The 21835-nt window shown below is 42.6% G+C and overlaps 1 protein-coding gene across 1 annotated transcript; it reads right to left on the bottom strand.

Annotated features, from left to right (window-relative positions):
• Positions 1–18010: 18010 nt before the first annotated feature.
• Positions 18011–21835, bottom strand: LOC109817029 (isoprene synthase, chloroplastic). The gene is made up of 7 exons (XM_020382226.2): positions 21537–21835; positions 21135–21402; positions 20538–20916; positions 20213–20437; positions 19948–20086; positions 18650–18904; positions 18011–18572 (listed from the first exon to the last, which is right to left on the bottom strand). Exons 1-7 carry the CDS (start codon positions 21777–21779, stop codon positions 18273–18275), a joined length of 1809 nt encoding a protein of 602 aa, XP_020237815.2. The 5' UTR covers positions 21780–21835; the 3' UTR covers positions 18011–18272.

The raw sequence follows: 21835 nt of genomic DNA, 5'->3' as shown, positions 1-21835 counted from the left end.
TATTTGTTGCATAATGAATTGAGGGTTGGGAGATAAAAGGAACATATGCTAGGGTAGGATGGCTGAGGTTTGAGGAATTTTGGTTATTGGATTGTGTTGTTGAGAGTAAGAGTAAGAGGAAAAACATGCGCAAAATTGTTGCAAACTACACTCTTGGTCGGATGAAAAAAATCGGTTCAGTGTAGCATTGATTCTTGGTTGGGTTGGGCTTATCGGTCAATCCAATCAAATTTTCATAATATTGAGAATAACTATTTAAAATTACTCTTGTAATTTTTTTTAATAAAAAATGTAACTTTTTCCTATTTAGGTGTTAGTTTGAAGATTTTTAGTAGTGTTATGCCTTTTCTTTCTTTGTTTGCAAATGTTAATGTAACTTTTATTTTTTATTTTCGTAATTTTAATTGATTTTTATGAGATTTTAGTCTCTTCAATTTTTCTTTATATAAAAGAATGCAACTTTTTCCCATTTATTTAACCCCATAAATATATAAAATGGTATTCCAATCTCAACTTAAAGTCTGAATCAATAACTTGCAGTAACTTGAGCTCTCTCACACAATATTAATTTTTTTTAATTGATTATCTTGAAAAAGATAGTTAAACTATTTAATTAATACTCAATTTTTTTAATTAACATTAAACATAGATCTATACTGTACTAACCGTACTTCGCACCCGGGCTCCTACCTCGGATTAGTGTTGCAAATAAGTAACCCCGGGCACGCGGTGCATGACGTCAGCCCGACATTTGAGCGAATCATACCTGATTCCGAGGATCCCGTCCCAGACCAGATCCGCCCCTCAATTATATCATATCATATCATGATATATCTTATCTCAAACCTAGATCACCTCAAGGTACGTGCATTATATATATGAGACCATTACTCATGCAAACCCTAACTTTAGCATCAGAGTCTCTTTTGCAGGTACCTCCCCCATCTCGGAGCACCAATACACCTAGCAAAGGAGGCTCACCAATCTTACCCGGCGGATCAGCTCTACAGCAGATTTCCGGTAAGAACATTTGGCGCCCACCGTGGGGCCGATCAGACCAAGCTCTCATCGGCCACCTGCATGGTTTCTACCAGAAGCCACATTAGACGAGCAACAGATAACACAAGCAATTCAACTACCATGGACAGCGACACCGCGACCCTGAGGCGGCTGGTCGAACAAGTCAAGCAGATGCGGCGACAGCACGACGCCGACCTCCAGAATATGTGCGTCCAGCATGAGAATGACCTCGCGGCGATGCGCACCGCTAACGAAGCAGACCTAGCGGCGCTACGCGCCGAGAACGAGCGCATTCGCGCCCAAATCCCCCGACATCGCCCCGGCCAATCACCGCACGACAGTGGTGACCATGAGGGGGAGGCGCATTCAGCCTCCCATTCCCAAGCAACCACCAAGGCACCACATTCACGGCCCGCCACGCACCGGTCTCATGCATCAACGCACAGATCAGGACAGGGCACCAGCAAGGCCCCCACTCATGTCTCCGAGGGCCAAGAGCCTTTCCGCCGTCATCCCTTTGTGGACGACATCATGGAGACTCCGTTACCCCGCGGGTGGAAGCCCCTCCACCTTGACCGCTACGACGGCACTACGGACCCCGATGAGCACGTCGACGCGTACACGACTCAGGTAAACCTTTACACTAATAGTGACGCCATACTGTGCAGGGTTTTCCCGACCTCGCTTAAAGGACTCGCGCTCCATTGGTACACCCAACTGCCGGCAGGGTCCATCGACAGTTTCGCCACCCTGGTGCGGCGGTTCACGGCACAGTACGCCACCAACCGACCTCACCACACAACCTCGGCCGCCTTGGCCAACCTCAGACAGAATGACGACGAGCCCTTACGGGCCTTCATGGAGCGCTTCTCTAACATATCAGTCCGAATCCGGAACCTAAACCCGGAAGTCGCCCTACACGCGATGCTCATGGCACTGAAACCCGGATCGTTCGTCGACAGCCTGTGTCGCGACGCCCCCCGCGATATGGACGAACTGCGCGCCTGCGCCGCCGGCTACATTCAAATGGAGGAGCACGCGGCCTTCTGCGACCAGGTTCGCGGTAAGGGCCTCGCCAAACCAGAACAGGGCCACAAAGACAAGGTTAAAGTCAACAACGACAGCCAATTCAAGAAGTCGGCCAGGACAAACAGAGCCGGGAGGTACGACTTCTACACCCCTCTAAACGCCCCAAGAGTCCACATTCTGGAGGAAGCCAGTAACAGCAACCTGCTAGACCTCCCACCACCCGGCCACACACCAAACAGTGCTGACAAGTCCAAGCACTGCCGGTACCACAGGAACTATGGCCACACCACGGACGAGTGCCGCATGCTCCGAGACCGCATTGAAGAACTTATCCAGGCGGGCCACCTTGGCCACTACGTCCAGCGATAGCCAGGTCCCCGAGGTGGCTCTGGAGGCCGAGGACGCGAGAGAGGTCGCGGGTCAGGACCTGGCACAGACCTACCCACAGGGTCCCAACAAAATGCTAACGGTGCAGTACAGGCCGAAATAAGTCAGGAGACAGAAGCAGCCCCCTTGCGGGGAATCATTAACACAATCGCAGGCGGCTTCGCCGGAGGAGGCGCTAGCAGCTCGGCCCGGAAAAGACACCTTCGAACCATCAACTGCGCCCACTCCACCTCCTCGACCTTGCACAAGAGCTCACCACCGATCTCTTTTTTCGATGAGGACTATGCGGGAATCAGCCCTAACCAAGATGATCCTATGGTCATCGTGGTAGAGATCGCCAACTGGGAGGTACAAAAGACACTCATCGACCAAGGGAGCTCGGCCGACGTCCTGTACTGGCCAACATTCCTCAGGCTCGACGTCCCCCATTCTCTAATCCAGTCACACACCGAGCCCCTAGTCGGCTTTGCCAACGAACGGGTCCACACCCGCGGATACGTGGACCTGCTGACAACCTTTGGAACACCTCCGGATACAAGGAGGATCGTGGTCCGATACCTCCTCGTGGAGGCCAACACCTCCTACAACATCATCATCGGGAGGCCGACCCTAAACCACCTCGGTGCGGTGGTATCCACTCCGCACCTCACCATGAAGTTCCCAGGGAATGAAGGAAAGATCATCTCCGTCAGAGCAAACCAGAAGACAGCTCGGCAATGCTACGCCGAAAGCCTGAGGATTTCCTCATCCGACAAGGAAAGCAAGGGGGGTCCCTCCATCGCACCCCATTAGATTCGGTTCCCCCACTTGTACAAACGAAACCGTGCACTCTTTTCCTGCCTCAGCTCCCAACTGAGAGGGTTTTTAACGAGGCACGCAAATTCATTTAATAACATTCTCCATTTTGCTCACCTATTGCTTTCTCAACTACTGCTTTCTTACCTACTGTAAAAATCGAAATTGAACCACCATCATTCACGAAAATCCGAGGTCGAGAACGAACCTCGGAATCCTCGGTAAAGGTCGAGTACGAACCTTAATCCAATCATTCGCGCGAATCCGAGGTCGAGTACGAACCCCGGTATCCTCGTTGAAGGTCGAGTAGGAACCTCAAGACAATTAAGTCACATGAATCCGAGGTCGAGTACGAACCCGGGTATCCTCGTTGAAGGTCGAGTACGAACCTCAAGACAATTAAGTCACATCAATCCGAGGTCGAGTACGAACCCCGGTATCCTCGTTAAAGGTCGAGTACGAACCTCAAGACAATTAAGTCACATGAATCCGAGGTCGAGTACGAACCCCGGTATCCTCGTTGAAGGTCGAGTACGAACCTTAAGACAATTGAGTCACATGAATCCGAGGTCGAGTACGAACGTCGGTATCCTCGTTGAAGGTCGAGTACGAACCTCAAGACAATTAAGACACATAAATCCGAGGTCGAGAACGAACCCTAGTATTCTCGTTAAAGGTCGAGCACGAACCTTAATCCAATCATTCGCGCAGATCCGAGGTCGAGAACAAACCCCGGTATCCTCGTTGAAGGTCGAGTACGAACCTTAATCTAATTATCCACACAAACCCGAGGTCGAAAACGAACCCCGGTATTCTCGTTGATGGTCGAGTTCGAACCTTAACCCAATTATTCGCATGAACCCCCATCAGCCAGTATATAAACCCGAAGGGATATACGAAACCCCAACATGCAAATTCAAGGTCGAACGCAAACCTCGATATCCCCACAAGGTCGAGTTCGAACCTTAATCAAACGTCAAATTCGAGGTCGAATACGAACCTCGACGCTTTCTTTAAAGGTCGAGTCTGAACCTTAACGGAACCAACTCGTAAATTACGAGGTCAAACCGAAGTAGTAAATAGATCTCTATCCACTTTGTTGAGGGTACTCCTCAAAGGAAATAAGAAAACTTGGGATGATTGTCTCCCCCATATAGAATTTGCATACAATAGAGTAGTCCATAAGACTACTAATCTTTCCCCCTTTGAAGTTGTCTATGGCTTTAACCCAATCACTCCTCTTGATCTTTTGCCCCTCCCTAATACCCCTTCCTTGTTTCACAAAGAAGGAGTATCTAGGGCAGATTTCATTAAGAAATACCATGAAAGGATCAAGAGTCAAATTGAACAACAAACTCAAAAATATGCCAAATACAACAACAAAGGAAGAAAGAAAATCACTTTTGAAGTAGGGGATTGGGTTTGGCTTCATTTGAGGAAGGATAGATTTCCTACTCAAAGGATGTCCAAACTAAACCCTAGGGGAGATGGACCATTCCAAGTCCTTCACAAAATAAATGACAATGCATATATATTAGACCTTCCTTCTGAATATGGCACTAGCTCATCTTTTAATGTTTGTGATCTCACACCATTTTTAGGAGTTGAGGAGTTGGATGAAGAAATTAATCTGAGGACAGATGCTTCTCAAGAAGGAGGGGATGATGGAGGACCATCCTTGAAGACACATGTGGGCCCCATCACTAGGTCCATGGCTAGGAGGGTCGAAGAGGAGGAGGGTGTTCACACACCTAGGGATACTCTTCTCATGATCATAGAGTATTAGTACTCTCCTAAGCCTCATTAGTATAGGGTTTATTTTATTTGCCAATTTTACCCTTGTATTTTGGGGTATTTTAGTCATAGGATTTATTTTCTTTGTACTTCCTATTTTACCCTTGTATTATGGGGTGCTTTAGATGATTAGGGTTTTTTAATTTGGGCTAGGGTATTACATAGGAGGTGACGCCTAGTTTGGTGAGTTTGGACCTATTTTTGGTGATTAGAAAGGCTTAGGCCCAATGGAGGGCAAAGGTTGCATGGACTTATCATGCACCTAGAAATAGCCAATCTAATCCCATAGATTCCAAACTTGGCCACCAAGTTGCATCTAGGGTTAATTTGGCATTGCATTTGGAGTGCATTTGCCTTGGCATTTTCGGCCATGCACACCCTAAATGCAACCCTAAATGCAACTTCTCCTATAAATACCCCACCCCCACCACTTGTAAATACTTTGGATTATATGATATTGAGTGAGCCTTTTGTGCCTCAAAATCCATCCTTAGTCCCTAGGATAGTTTCAGCTAGCCTCCTCCTATCTCCACCCTTGGAGAGTAGGAAACCTAGAGTGGCCTCCACCTACCTTGGAGTGAGCCAACTTTGAGCACCCAAACACCTCCACCCTAAGTGCTTCCGCCCAAACACCATCATTTCACGCCAACTTCCTTTCCTTCACCATATATCCTCCTTTTGTCCACCTTGTTGAACCTAGATCAAGGGCAAGGCTTCCTCTCCTTCATCTCTACATCATTTCATGGAGAAGGAACCCATCAAGTGGTATCAGAGCCAGGTTCTTCAAGGGTAACATCTAGTACTTTTGTGTCTTCTTTGAGTCTTCTCTTTGTTATTTTTGCTTTCGGTCATTTTCTTCCTCCCTGCTTTCTTTGTGTGGCCGAATAGCTTTAGGGTTCACACCTTGTCCTTGTGAGCCTTCCATGCCATTTTAGGTTTCCATGTTTTTAGGGTTGCCATGCTTTTCATTTTTCTTGAGTCTCATATGAAAATGCCATAAACATGCTTTTTGATTTTTGAATCCACCTAAGCTTTGTCATTTTTGTTTCCTATATTTTGTCAACATAAATTCCATGTATGTGCCAAACACTTTGCATGAAACACATGAACAAAATATGCCATATTGCATTATATAGTGGGCGTGACATATATCTTTCCTTTTAGAAGTCATTCATGCATGCTAAATAGTCCTAGCATGTTCCTTGTATTTTGTTGAGTTTCCATGTGTGAAATGCTTCCTTGCACATGCATATAACTTGCTGCCCACTTTTCCCTTGCATTCCACTTGTTTTGGTTAATTTTGTATGCTTAAAGGAACCCTAAAAGAATCTAAGAGGTGGCTAAAAAAAAAAAAAAAATTGTGCCAACAACTTGTACCAACTAGTACAAATCTTTTCCACTAAAAAGATTCCTTAAGGAACCACTAAAGAAACCGCCACTTGTCATCACTTCTTCTCCTAAATTTTAACCTAATTTTTGACCATCCACAAGTGCAAAACCTAAGCAACATATGGGCTTAATTTAACAAAAAAAATTCAGACCCAAGACATATAAAAAAAGAATTGCCGTGAAAAGAAAGAAAAAGAATAGAACAAAAAAAAAATTCTTGGACCAAAAAGGACTTGTTGCTAGACTTGTGGACTTGGACAAATACCTATGCATTTGGGAGTTGGACTTATGACAATTTGACCTTATTTTTGGGACTTTCCTTTGGCTGGACCGAAACACAAAAAGAACTTAATCAAGTGGACTAAACACTCACCTAATTCTAGTACCTTTCTAGGATTATTCTTTGTGTGCTTCCTTTCTTTGATTGAGTCTTAATTTTTTTGCTTGTCTTTCTTGGCCTCTTTTGTTTTGTCATCTTAAATTCTCTTTGAGTTTAGCCTTTCTTAATTGTGCTTTTCAGTTTTTATTTCTTGGACTCTTGCTTTGGGTTGGTTTTAATTTCATTGTAGGTCAAAACCACTCTAGTCAATTTTCACACCTTTGGTGGATTTGAGTGGAGGGGTGAACCGAATCCAAGCCTAGCCTTTGGAGGGACTTACACCACACATAAAGGAGTGAACAAACACTTGGAGAGGTCTAACACGTTTGTTCATTGTGAAGGAACCCATTGGAGGAGTTTGAAGATTTAAATTCTTGTTTTTGTCTAATTTTTGCTTACTTTTCTTTCTCGGCCTCTTTGTTGTTTTTGGCCTTAGTTCATTCTTTTGGTTTGTAATTTGGCCATTTCTAAACCTCTTCAACTTGGTTTTAGTTCGTGTAGTTGAAGGTGATTTGAAAACCTTCACCTAGGACCTCGACTAGAACATATTTTAAGTGCTTTCCTTTTGCATGTTTTAAAGCTTTTAGTAGTATAATTGCTTAGGACTTTACCTTTGTGCAATTACGTTTAGAAGGCTTGTTTTGCCTACTAGGGGTAACGTGCACACACTCACCTTTGATTGTGCCAATTCGTTTTTGTAAGAAAAAGTAGAAAAGGCTTAGTGATTTTTACTTGATAGGGCTTGGTTATTAAGTGATTCCTTGTAGTCCACCTCCCCTTGAAAGTTCACTTTGTGCACTTAGGCCTTTCCTACCTATCTTGCACCTTGAAAACCTTTTTGTGAAAACCTTTTATCACTCACTCTTTGTGAAAACCATTTTCAATCCCTTTTTGAAAACAATTTGTGAAAATCTTTTCTTGATCAAAGATGAGTGATCATTCTAGTGTCCATGGTCATAATTCTCGTAGTACTAGGTCTAGTGTTAGGGATGAACTTAGGGAATTGAAAGAGTACCTAAGAAAAAAAGAAGAGGAAAATATAAAAAGAGAAGAAGAATTAAAAAGGAAAGAAAAAGAGTTTGAAAGAAACAATGAGGAAATAAAAAGATTACTTGAAAGATTAGTTGTGGGAGGAGAGGCTAGTGGTTCAAAACCAAGAGTCACTTCTCCTCAACCTTCAAGAGGCAAGGGGCATATGTATTCAAGTGTTCATGAGGAGGAAGGGCATCATACCCAACCTCTAAGTGATATCTTCCATAGTAGTCATCACAATAATGATTACTATCAAAGACCCCCAAGGCATCATAGAAATAGGGAGTCTTCCAATAGGGAACCCAACATCAATCTTCCCTCATTTCATGGCAAAGATAATGTTGAAACTTATCTAGATTGGGAAATGAAAGTGGAGCAACTTTTCTCTTGCCATGGAATAAGTGAGGATAGAAAGGTTTCTTTAGCAACCCTTAGCTTCCAAGGGCATGCTATGTATTGGTGGACTTCCTTAGAAAAAGAAAAAAAGAATAAACCATGAGCCTCCAATTCAATATTGGAATGAGCTCCGTAGTGCCTTAAGAAGGAGGCATATTCCTCCATACTATGACCGAGAGCTTATGGATAAGCTTCAAAGATTAAAACAAGGGTCCTCTAGTGTGGAAGAATATAGGCAATCTATGGAGTTACTCATGATGAGGGCTGGGATAAGGGAAGAAGAGAGGACCACCATCTCAAGATTCCAAAGTGGTCTTAATCTTGAAATAAGGGACAAAGTTGAGCTCTTACCATATAGAGATTTGAATGAGCTTGTTCAACTTTGTTCTAGAGTGGAGCACCAACTCAAAAGAAAAACTTTTAGAAAAGACTCCACTCCATCTTATTCCAAGAGCTTCAAGAAGGAGGGCCCCTCTTCCAATCCTTTCCCTAAAGAAAAAGAAAAAGAAACCTCTCAAAGGACAACTTCCAAAGACACTAAGACAAGTGACATCAAGTGCTTTAAATGCCTTGGTCGAGGGCACATTGCCTCTCAATGCCCAACAAAGAAAACCATGATTTTAAAGGGCCAAGACCACTATAGTAGCCTTGATGAAGCTACTTCTTCACCTTCAAGTGATGAAGAAAACTTAGAGTCCGAGGAAGAAACTCACCCTTGTGAAGGAGACTTGTTAATGGTTAGAAGGCTTCTTGGAAACCAATCTAGTACCCTAGACCAATCCCAAAGAGAGAACTTGTTTCATACAAGGTGCAAAGTTTTAGAAAACACTTGTTCTCTTATTGTGGATAGTGGATCTAGTTGCAATTGTTGTAGTACTAGATTGGTGGATAAGCTATCCTTAACTACGATGCCTCACCCAAAGCCTTACAAATTACAATGGATCAATGAGGAGGGAGGTATTGAAGTTAATCAACAAGTGAATATACCTATCTCCATTGGCAAATACCAAGATGAAATTTTATGTGATATAATGCCATTGGATGCTAGTCATATTCTACTTGGGAGGCCTTGGCAATTTGATAAAAAAACTATTCATGATGGCCTAACCAACAAAATAAGTTTCCATCACTTAGGTAAAAAGATTGTGTTGTGTCCTCTATCACCTTTTCAAGTGTATGAGGACCAACTCAAGATGAAATTCAAAAGAGAGGAAGAAGGAAAAAAAAGTAAAAAGCCAAAGAAAGAAAAAAAAGACCTTTCCCTTAAGAATAAAGAAGGGAAAGAGGAGGTGCCAAGTTTAGAGGAAAGTGTCCCCTATAAAGAAGTTGTTCATAAAAGTGTTTTATCCCTTAAAAATGATATCAAAAACACACTTTTGATTGAACAACCTTTGTACCTTCTCTATTTCAAAGAGACACTTGCTGCCACTAGTCATGAGCTTGAGTCTCTACCTCAAGAGGTTCAAAAACTTTTAAAGGAGTTTGATGATCTATTTCCTCAAGAAGTCCCTAGTGGACTTCCACCTTTAAGAGGAATAGAACATCAAATAGACCTCATACCGGGTTCTAGTCTTCCTAATAGGCCCGCCTATAGGACTAACCCACAAGAGACCAAAGAGATAGAAGCTCAAGTTGATGACTTGTTGAAGAAGGGTTGGGTTCAAAAGAGCCTTAGCCCTTGTGCCGTCCCCGTTCTTTTGGTGCCTAAGAAAGATGGCAAATGGAGGATGTGCACGGATTGTAGGGCCATCAATAACATTACAATAAAGTATAGGCACCCAATCCCTAGGTTAGATGATATGTTAGATGAATTACATGGGGCCATCATATTTTCCAAGATTGACCTTAAAAGTGGTTATCACCAAATTCGAATCAAAGAAGGTGATGAGTGGAAAACTGCTTTTAAAACCAAATTTGGCTTATATGAGTGGTTAGTGATGCCTTTTGGCCTCACTAATGCCCCTAGTACTTTCATGCGCCTAATGAATCATATTCTTAGGGATTGCATAGGTAAATTTGTGGTTGTCTACTTTGATGACATCCTTGTATATAGTAAGACCTTAGATGAACATCTTGGACATCTAAGGCAAGTCCTAATAATTCTTAGAGTCAACCACCTCTATGCCAACCTTGAAAAATGCACTTTTTGTCAAGAACAAGTTAAATTTTTGGGCTTCATTGTTGGCAAAGAGGGAGTGCAAGTTGACTCTGAGAAAATAAAGGCTATCCAAGAATGGCCCACCCCAAAAAGTGTTGGAGAAGTTAGAAGTTTTCATGGCTTAGCTAGCTTCTATAGAAGATTTGTAAAAGACTTCTCCACACTTGCATCCCCTCTTAATGAGCTTGTTAAGAAGGATGTACCCTTCCTTTGGGGTGAAGCCCAAGAAAAAGCATTTAAAAACCTAAAAGAGAAACTCACCAATGCACCCATTCTAGCTCTACCAAATTTTGATCAAACCTTTGAGCTAGAATGTGATGCATCCGGTTTGGGCATAGGTGCTGTGTTACTTCAAGGAGGTCACCCCATTGCTTACTTTAGTGAAAAACTTCATGGGGCCACCTTGAATTATCCCACCTATGACAAGGAACTTTATGCCCTCTTAAGAGCTCTCCAAGTTTGGGAGCACTACTTGGTGACTAAAGAATTTGTTATTCACACCGACCATGAGTCACTCAAGTATCTTAGAGGGCAAGGAAAGTTGAATAAAAGGCATGCAAAGTGGGTGGAATATCTTGAACAATTCCCCTACATCATCAAATATAAGAAGGGAAAGAGCAATGTGGTAGCCGATGCCCTTTCAAGGAGGCACACCTTGCTCTCCACCTTAGGAACTCAAATACTTGGCTTTGATGATGTCAAGGAATTGTATGAGCTTGATTTAGACTTCCAAGCCACTTATGCCAAATGTCTCCAAAAGCCTTTTGATGGATTCTATCTTCTTGAGGGGTATCATTTTAGAATGGGCAAACTTTGCATACCCCAAGGATCCATTAGAAATCTTTTGGTCAAAGAAAGTCATGAAGGAGGTCTCATGGGCCATTTTGGGGTTGATAAAACCCTAAGTTTCTTGAAAGCTAAATTTTATTGGCCACACATGAGAATAGATGTCCAAAGGCATTGCTCCAAATGCATTACTTGTTTGAAGGCTAAATCAAGAGTAATGCCTCATGGACTCTATACCCCCCTTCCTATAGCTAGCTCCCCTTGGGTAGATATTAGCATGGACTTTGTGCTTGGTCTTCCAAGAACTCAAAGGGGATTTGACTCCATCTTTGTGGTAGTGGACCGTTTTAGCAAAATGGCTCATTTTATACCATGCCACAAAGTGGATGATGCTAGCTATATAGCTAAACTTTTCTTCAAAGAAGTGGTCCGTTTGCATGGTCTACCCAAAACAATTGTGTCCGATAGGGATGCCAAGTTCCTTAGTCATTTTTGGAAAGTTTTATGGGAAAAACTAGGAACTAAGCTCCTCTATTCTACTACTTGTCATCCTCAAACCGATGGTCAAACCGAAGTAGTAAATAGATCTCTATCCACTTTGTTGAGGGTACTCCTCAAAGGAAATAAGAAAACTTGGGATGATTGTCTCCCCCATATAGAATTTGCATACAATAGAGTAGTCCATAAGACTACTAATCTTTCCCCCTTTGAAGTTGTCTATGGCTTTAACCCAATCACTCCTCTTGATCTTTTGCCCCTCCCTAATACCCCTTCCTTGTTTCACAAAGAAGGAGTATCTAGGGCAGATTTCATTAAGAAATACCATGAAAGGATCAAGAGTCAAATTGAACAACAAACTCAAAAATATGTCAAATACAACAACAAAGGAAGAAAGAAAATCACTTTTGAAGTAGGGGATTGGGTTTGGCTTCATTTGAGGAAGGATAGATTTCCTACTCAAAGGATGTCCAAACTAAACCCTAGGGGAGATGGACCATTCCAAGTCCTTCACAAAATAAATGACAATGCATATATATTAGACCTTCCTTCTGAATATGGCACTAGCTCATCTTTTAATATTTGTGATCTCACACCATTTTTAGGAGCTGAGGAGTTGGATGAAGAAATTAATCTGAGGAGAGATGCTTCTCAAGAAGGAGGGGATGATGGAGGACCATCCTTGAAGACACATGTGGGCCCCATCACTAGGTCCATGGCTAGGAGGGTCGAAGAGGAGGAGGGTGTTCACACACCTAGGGATACTCTCCTCATGATCATAGAGTATTAGTACTCTCCTAAGCCTCATTAGTATAGGGTTTATTTTATTTGCCAATTTTACCCTTGTATTTTGGGGTATTTTAGTCATAGGATTTATTTTCTTTGTATTTCCTATTTTACCCTTGTATTATGGGGTGCTTTAGATGATTAGGGTTTTTTAATTTGGGCTAGGGTATTACATAGGAGGTGACGCCTAGTTTGGTGAGTTTGGACCTATTTTTGGTGATTAGAAAGGCTTAGGCCCAATGGAGGGCAAAGGTTGCATGGACTTATCATGCACCTAGAAATAGCCAATCTAATCCCATAGATTCCAAACTTGGCCACCAAGTTGCATCTAGGGTTAATTTGGCATTGCATTTGGAGTGCATTTGCCTTGGCATTTTCGGCCATGCACACCCTAAATGCAACCCTAAATGCAACTTCTCCTATAAATACCCCACCCCCCACCACTTGTAAATACTTTGGATTATATGATATTGAGTGAGCCTTTTGTGCCTCAAAATCCATCCTTAGTCCCTAGGATAGTTTCGGCTAGCCTCCTCCTATCTCCACCCTTGGAGAGTAGGAAACCTAGAGTGGCCTCCACCTACCTTGGAGTGAGCCAACTTTGAGCACCCAAACACCTCCACCCTAAGTGCTTCCGCCCAAACACCATCATTTCACGCCAACTTCCTTTCCTTCACCATATATCCTCCTTTTGTCCACCTTGTTGAACCTAGATCAAGGGCAAGGCTTCCTCTCCTTCATCTCTACATCATTTCATGGAGAAGGAACCCATCACCCGGCACGACCGACTTAGGGTCGAATTCTGACCTTGACTCCAGCCTAGGGTCATTTATGAACTCTCACAACAATTACTTAGTCAAAATTCGAGATCGAATACGAATCTTAACACATTCATTTACGGCCGAGTTCAAACTCCCACGAAAAACCCTACCAAGCAAAAAACTAAGGTCGGCCTCGAACCTCGACTTCACCAGCTCAAGGTAGAAGTATCACCCGATACAAAAGCATATAACAGACACCAAACATGTGTCTCAAACAGCGCGAACAGCCAAAACTGAACGCAAAAACGAACAAAATAGAGCAACATACATATATGTATACAAACAAATTTCACAAAATCCAGTACATCAATTCAAGCCAAAGAAAAAGGAAACAAAAACTACAAAGAAAGCCTAGGCGGAGGCATTTTCACTGGAACTGTCGTTAACATCGTCCTCCGAAACAATCCTCCCACGACGGACCACCTTCTCCACATGCATTGAAGAGAAGTCGAACCCGGGAGCAAGAAGTCGTGCCTGACAAGCAGCCTTCTGAAAGCCCCTCTTATGCTTCGCCACGACGGAGCGCTCCACCTCGGCGAGCCGTCCTTCCACGGCCGCCTTCCCCGCTGCCAGCTCTGCGAGCTCTACTCTCAGCGCAGCAATCTCATCCTCTCGACCGCCCAGAATGGCCTCACTGCGGAGACGCTCCTCAGCCACCGCCGCCAACTCCCCCTTTAGAGAGGCCACAACATCCTCTAAGACCCGCACCTGGTCACGGGAGGACGTTACCTCGTCCTCCAAAGAGCGGGCCCGCGCCCGGGAGAAGGTGGCGAGTTCCTGCAGCTCCCCCACCCGAGAAGCATAAGCCTCATTGGACCGCAATGCAATCTCAAGAGATTTCTGCACCCGCAAAAGGTCGCTACGCGCAGTCCGGAGTTCAGCCTCCCGCCGCTTCGCCTATTCAAGGGCCGCGGTGAGAGTCTTGTTATCCTCCCTCAGGATCTCGTTCGCCTCCTTCCATGGCTGAAGCCGGCCCCTCACCTTAGCCAGCTCCTGCTCTCGCTTGGCCAGCTCCTGCTCCTGCTCCTGCTTAGCCAGCTCCTGCTGCTGCCTGGCCAAGTCTTCTCGCTGCTGGCCCCACTTGGGTTTCCAGTGACTCATTATGCCTATCACCCTCTACAGCATGACCTGGGCAGCATCAAAACTGTCCTCGGGACCAATCCTGTCAATCAATCCCTGGTCCTCGGAGCACAACGAACCCTGAGGAAAGAACCTCTCCGCGGTCACCCCCGCGCTCCACAATGAATCCATGTCGGCGGACGCGCTCACGTGATCCAGCCACACCGTATCTATCCCCTTCCCAAAGCGATGGGATAAATATTGGGTCCGGACAGGCCCCTACGATGAGCCCGCCTGCGACGCCAAACCCGCGGTAGAGGATGGCCCTCCCTGCTCAGAACCTATAGAGTCCACCTTAGGGACTCCCGACTCCACCTGCAAAAACCAGTCCCGCATCACAAATAGATAAGGAGACATGCGAGAAGCCATGAATACAAAAAAACCAGACTCACCCCAGCAGCATGGGCGGCTAGCCCGGAAGCCTGCACCTCAGGCTCAGCGGCTTTCCCCGCCTGCAGCTCAGGCCCAGAGGCATTTCCTGCCTACAAATAAAATCACCCAGATCAAACAGCCAGACAACATAACAAAAAGGCAGAGTGAAAAGTCCGAGAAGACAATACTTTCCACCTTGGCAACTCGGACGGTCTGCCCGGAAACGCACACGGAAAATGCGAGCAAGTGATAAGCTACTCACCTCGGCGTCCGGTGCAGTAAGCCCGACACCCTGCACCACCTCCGCCGTAGCCGCCGGCGACGCCTCCTTGGCCGGAGGGCTGTCGGTAAGATCCACAGCGTCCACAACCCAGGAGATCGCCTCCTCGGCATCGCGAAAAGCGGAGGTCCCCCCGACCTCCTCCTCCCCCCTCTTCCTCTTTCGGTGGGTCTTCAGGGGGGCAGCATCCTCCTCTGGAGGCTCGGGAACCTCGAGCTCGGAAACATTGTAGCGGTGTTTAAGCTGACGCCACAAGTTTCTGCCCATAATGCCTGCAGAAAAGAAACAGAAACACATCAATAACGGGCGACCACACAAGTCCTAATAACCTACCAGAGCACATAATACTCACTCTCTAGTCCCCTCTCCCTGAAAGGCGAATTCCCAAGCGACAAGACGAGCTTGCAATCCAACGGACGAGGGAGCGCGGCAAGATTCTTGATGGCGGCCATCTCCGCAGCCGTCACCTTCAGATATCCCAAACCGTGAAACCTAGACGGCTTGGGACACCAATAGAATGGAAACCTCGGCAAACCGTCGAAGTAGAACACCTCGTCTTCCAAAGGGTCAACACCCACAAGGGCGACCCGGAAAAACTCCTGCTTGAAATTTTTATACGATTGGGAGTAGGGAGTAAACAAGCCCCCATCCCTACTCCTGCTCAGGGACAAAATGCCATAAGGCGGAACGCCCATCTTCAACTGATAAAAATGAAGAAAGACACGAAGAGACACCTCTATACCTAGAACAGTACACAGGACCTGAAAAGCCCTCAAAAAACCCCAACTATTGGGATGCAACTGGCAAGGAGCCGCGTTGATGAAATTCAAAAACTCGCACTCAAACAGGGTAAAAGGAAGACATACACCCAAATCTCTAAAGAAGCATTGATATACATAGAAATAGGGGGGATCAGTAGACCTCCCCATATACACGCCCTCATCAGCCTGACAGGGCTCAAGCCGAATCGTGTGGGAAATGGAGGAGTCACAAACCCTATGCGCTCTCCGAAACGCATTCACTTCGAGGAAAGAACGAAAAATGCTCTGAGCCTCAGCCACCTCGCGTTTGACTCAGTCGTAACCAGGAACGCCTGGCTCCGGGCCCCTAGGTGGCGGCGGGTCTTTCTTCTCAACAGTGACCCTTCCAGCGGCCACCACCTTGCCACGCGCCTTGCCCCTGGCAGACGCAGAGGATTCGGCACCACTTCCACCGGTCATGAAAAAAAGAGAAGAAGCAAATAAAAAGGAAGTACCTGGTACTCCTCCTCAGAAAATTCCCTAACAAAGAAGGGACTACCGGAAACGGCGGCGGCGACGGAAGCGCAAAATAGAAAGGAGGTAAAGGGAAGCAAGAAAAACTCTCGTACTCGAGAAGTCAGAAGAAAGACAGAAAAGAGGCGCGAGTGGAAGAAAGGGAAAAACTCTCCCCCAAAATTCAAAACCGACGCGACACGTGTCAGCTGAAAAGCACAACTGACAACACATTTATTGCGAAATCATCATTACACAACCGTCACTGCCCTTATTACGTCACTCAAACGTCTCCAGAACACTAACAGTCGCGACACGTGGCGGACCTCCAGTTAGCATACGCGCAAAGCCATTTTCCCCTCTAGCAAACCCGGTCTTAACTCCTCGACCTATGACCTTCAGAGCTCGGGGGGCTAGTGTACTAACCGTACTTCGCACTCGGGCTCCTAGCCCGGATTAGTGTTGCAAATAAGTAACCCCGGGCACGCGGTGCATGACGTCAGCCCGACATTTGAGCGAATCATACCTGATTCCGAGGATCCCGTCCCAGACCAGATCCACCCCTCAATTATATCATATCATATCATGATATATCTTATCTCAAACCTAGATCACCTCAAGGTACGTGCATTATATATATGAGACCATTACTCATGCAAACTCTAACTTTAGCATCGGAGTCTCTTTTGCAGGTACCTCCCCCATCTCGGAGCACCAATACACCCAGTAAAGGAGGCTCACCAATCTTACCCGGCAGATCAGCTCTACAGCAGATTTCCGGTAAGAACATATACATTTAACAATTAAAATTATTTTTACAATTTTTCAAATTAAAAGTATAACACATTAAATTTCTTAAAATTATTACAAAGATGTTTTAATTAATAAATTAAGTTTTATAAAATAAATTATATTTTTTTAAAAATAATTATGAGTAATTTATAATAATTTTGGACAATCAAATTGTGTGTCATGATTTTCAAATCACTATGACACTGTCACTTCACGAGGTAGTTTCTCCAATCCTATTTTTAGTTAATTGAGCGACTCAATTTGCCCCTTATAAACAATTTCTTTCTATTAGGGTTAGTTTCTCTATGCAACATCTATTTTATATACATTAATTTTTAATCTTAAAATCAAATACATAACATCTTAAAATTAAGTGATAGAAATAATATTTCAACTCAGAAATTAAAAACGTTTGATTGTTATCCCCATCCAAGGAAATTAAAGAAGAATTATCTATATATAAGACAAATCAAATTCAAAAAGCAAGAAATATTTTAATTTATTTTTTTAATCATAAAGCACAACTTGGCTACTATATAGCCATTTACATGCATGAAACAGTAAAAAAAAGAAGGAAGAAATTAAGAAAATAAAAGAATAGTCAATAATACCACAATAGATATATATATAGAAGAAAAAAATGCAATAATTTATAAAGTAAAATAGAAAAAGTTGTGAATTATATTAATTTTATGACTTATTCATCGGTCTCAATTACATAAATAAAAAATTCTTCGATCGTTCTTGATAATAAATTTTCGCAACTTCACAAATCATATAGAAAATCAAATAAATATTACACTATAAAATACTCACAAAAAAAGTTATTTTTGATTTTTTAAAATTTTAATAATTAATAATTAAATTATGATTTAGAAATTGTACCGTACATTGCACGGTATAAAAACTAGTATAAGACAAATCAAACTCAAAAAGCAAGAACTATTTCAATTTTTTTAATCATAAAACACAACTTGGCTACTATATAGCCATTACATGCAAGAAACAGTTACATTGAAACGCTCCTGATAACCTTATTATAAGCAACGCTGCATTAAAATGCAACCCAAGTTTTAGCAATCTAACAAGAAAGATAACTCAAGAAATGAAAATGCTAGTTCATAACAAATAAAATCAATGTTTGAATAAGTCAACTCAAACTCATAGCTCCACTTTCTCAACATCATCATGCCACATCGACTGAAACGGGGTTTACTAGCACCGACTTGATTCTGTTCTTTAATACGCCTTGTTGACCAAATCCATCTCCATTTTGGTAAGTGCAGTGAGAAATTCGGAGGAGGTTCATGATAAGTTGTATGAATGATTTGGGGAACGGAGAGTCCATAACTAGGAATTTGTTCAAGTACTTCCATTCTTTGTCGATCAAAAAGTTACAATACTGACGAGCTTCTTCTTCCGAACAACCAGTTTCATTCATGTAACTTAGGATTGAGTTTGAGGTTTCACCCCTCCCCATCTCATCCTATAAAAAACAACAAACAAACAATATTACGCACGATCACAAAGTCTGATATGCTTGGGTTAGTTAATTGAGATTACCATTGCTGTTCCCAGATCATTGATAAGCCTTAAAAGCTTCATTGCACAGCGCAAGATGTCATGGTAGTCGGTTAAAGCCTGAAGCCCTTCCTCCGTGATGTCTAGGTCCTTGCACACTAAGAAGTAAGAATGAATAAAAAGAACCCCACCCGAGGCCGATATCAATGCAGTATCGAGGTACTCCTTGAATGGTGGAATGACTTTGTTGTGAAAACATCTTGCTTCTTGAATGTATGCCTTGCACAAATCTATCCACTGCAAAATAATCAAGTCAGCATTTTACTTTTACTTTTACTAATAGTACCTTTTTTGAATTAGACCAACAAACTAAACTCCTATGTTCAAGGGATTTTATGCTTATTTGTTTGTTATTAATTTGATTTGTACCTATTTTGAATTATAGATAAGTATATGAGGTTGTACCTATTTTCTGTGTGACTATGGCTTTGTCAATTCGAAATCTAACTCTTTTCTATTCATTCTCAGAACTGGAGGCCTTGTTTTATACACACTTGTGTATGTAGATGATACAAACTGCCACAGGTTTATTCCTTAGTCAGCACAAATATATTGTTGATCTTCTAGAGAGAATCAAAATGGATAATGCCAAGGTTGTCCTCACTCCAATGTCAACAAGCACTCCCTTGTGCCAAAATGATGGTTCTCCAAGCATTGATGTCATCTTCTACAGAAGTATAATCAGCAGTCTCTCTAGTATTTGTCCATGACCAGGCCTGACATTGCTTTCTCCATGAACAAGTTGGCTCTAGCAAATTCTGTAGCAGAACTATCATGGATTCACTCCCTACTGGCCGAATTAGGTGTTAACACCTCCAAGGCACTACTAATTTTTTTGTGAAAACCTAAGTGCCACATACCTTACTCATAACCCAATACATAACAGTCGTATGAAGCATATTTCAGTTGACATTCCTTTTTTCAGAGACTTGGTAAACAAGAAAAACTCAAAGTTCATCATGTTTGCGCAAACGACCAGCTTGCAGATTGCCTCACCAAACCTCTCTCTAAGGCCGACTATCAACAATTACAAAACAAGATTATTGTTGTTGACGGAACTCCAATCTTGTGGGGCGTGTTAGACCAACAAACTAAACTCCTATATTCAAGGGATTTTATGCTTATTTATTTGTTATTAATTTGAATTGTACCTATTTTGAATTATAGATAAGTATATCAAGTTATTACTAATTTAAAATAACCTGAGTCTTATCTTTAAAATCTGTTTTCTATACATTAACCTTAAAATAATAGAAATAGTGAGTCATTGCATTACTTACAGCTTTTTTGAGATGAGGAAGACAATTTATGCCCCGTTCCTTAAAGATGTCATAAGCCATCACATTAACAGTGTTATAGAGGGTTAGGAAGCTCAATTTCAATTTGTCTGGAAGAGAATTTATGGCATCCACGTCCCATCTGATGCACATGTATACAAATTTATGTTAACTCGGATCGGACTAAAAAATATATATAGAAACATCAATTTTTGTAAAGTAAAAACTAAAATAAACTTTTTCATCAATTTATATCAGTTGAACAAACCTCACTACAGCATCCGTGAAGATCTCCATTTCATCCAAAGTGCCGTATACATCATACGCATCATCTATGATTATGATTACCATCGCCTCTTTAGTGATTTCGTTGCGACTACTAGAAAATTGAGACTCATCAGGGATCATTCCCATCGCCCAAAAGTAACTTTCCACAAGTCTGTCTCGAAAAAAATTCACTTTGCTCATGATGCCAATGTCCTTCGTCCACCACCTAAATAACAACATATTAATATAAATATATATATAACTTTGCACATCCTTTCTTTAAACAATGTATAATTATTCTTTTTTCCTTTTCTGTTTCCTCTTACCTTGACACTTCTTTTAGTTCTTTTTGATATGTTGATTGAACCATGTTGAAATCCAGCTTTGCTAGCTCTAACAATGAGCGATGATGCGGTTCCATTTTCGTGTATGTGTCAAAATACCGTCGTGCCTCTAGTCTTGCAAAGCATCGGTGATATGGAAGCCCCTCCAACACATACCTAACTTGTTCTCCCAGTTCCCCCTCTATTCCCTCTTTCATTAAGTTCATGAGATGTGCTCTTGAAAATTCATTTGCCTCCTCCCAGAGACTTTCTCCTTCGAAGGCCAAATAAGATGCTTCATAGAGGCTTAACAATCCTTGCACATCTTCGCTAATGTCAGCCTTGAACTTTCCCTCTTCATCTTGGAAACTTTTAAACACATCTGCACCTCACATAATCATGCATCTTAATTGAAATGAAAGTTCTTGAAGTATGAGTAATAATTGAAGAGGTTTCCTACTATACTCACTTAGAGTATTTATTAAAAAGAGTAAGATTTTATAATAATAGAAAATATTTATTATATAATTCTCAATAAATTATTTTAAAGAATGAAAATAATTAACACTTTCACTAACTAAATAGAGGTTGAAATTAGACCTTGGGAGACATCAAAGCCATGTTCTCTAAGAATTCGAAAAAGGAGAGCAGTATCATGAAGACTTTTCTGAGACGAGTCTTTGAAGTATTCTGTTGAAACAATCATTTGAAGGGCTCTGTTTATATCATATTCGAACCTGTGGGCCAGCCCCAACCGGTGAACGTCCTCAATGAATTCAACTAAGCTTCGTGGCTCCATGTCTGTCCTATTAATCGTAAGTCGTATCATCTCCTCAAGCTTCATTGCTCTCACTTGCACTGTTTCAATCTACGTACATGTGCATGAATAGCATAGATTAGGCCTTGCATATGTTTAACAATAAACAAAACGAATATGAATGAAAGATAAGAAGAGCGAAGACAAAGTGGCAGAAAGTGAAAATTAAATATAAAGTTAATTACCACGAGAGGATTTTCCAGAGACTGGAGAATTTCAGGGGTCCAAATGTCGGGCGCGTAATTTGCTGAACGTCTATTTTCTTTTAGTGATAACTGGGAATCCTGTTTGGTGGCAGCACAAATGAGTTTGCCAGATCTATAGAGAAATTTGGCATTGACATGTCTATGGTGTACTTGAACACTTGATCTACATGGAACTCGTGTGGTCGACAAGCAGAAAGGAAGGCTCAATACTTTGCTTGCCATGATGTAATCTACTTCAATATGTGTCGTATACTTGAATGTGATGCTAGCGATGTGCA

The sequence above is a fragment of the Cajanus cajan genome, chromosome 10 (assembly GCF_000230855.2).
Source record: "Cajanus cajan strain Asha chromosome 10, NIPB_CcT2T_4, whole genome shotgun sequence".
In the NCBI taxonomy this organism is placed as follows: Eukaryota; Viridiplantae; Streptophyta; class Magnoliopsida; order Fabales; family Fabaceae; genus Cajanus; species Cajanus cajan.
Note: the sequence above shows the minus strand (reverse complement) of the source record. Positions and strands in the feature narration are given on the sequence as shown.

Excerpts from the sequence above, each read along its gene's own strand:
- LOC109817029 (XM_020382226.2), bottom strand. The coding sequence starts at position 21,779 with ATGGCAAGCAAAGTATTGAGCCTTCCTTTCTGCTTGTCGACCACACGA. Across the intron at positions 21,403-21,536 it reads CTCTGGAAAATCCTCTCGTG|ATTGAAACAGTGCAAGTGAG; the intron begins GTAATTAACTTT and ends ACATGTACGTAG. Across the intron at positions 18,905-19,947 it reads TTCCTCATCTCAAAAAAGCT|TGGATAGATTTGTGCAAGGC; the intron begins GTAAGTAATGCA and ends ATTATTTTGCAG.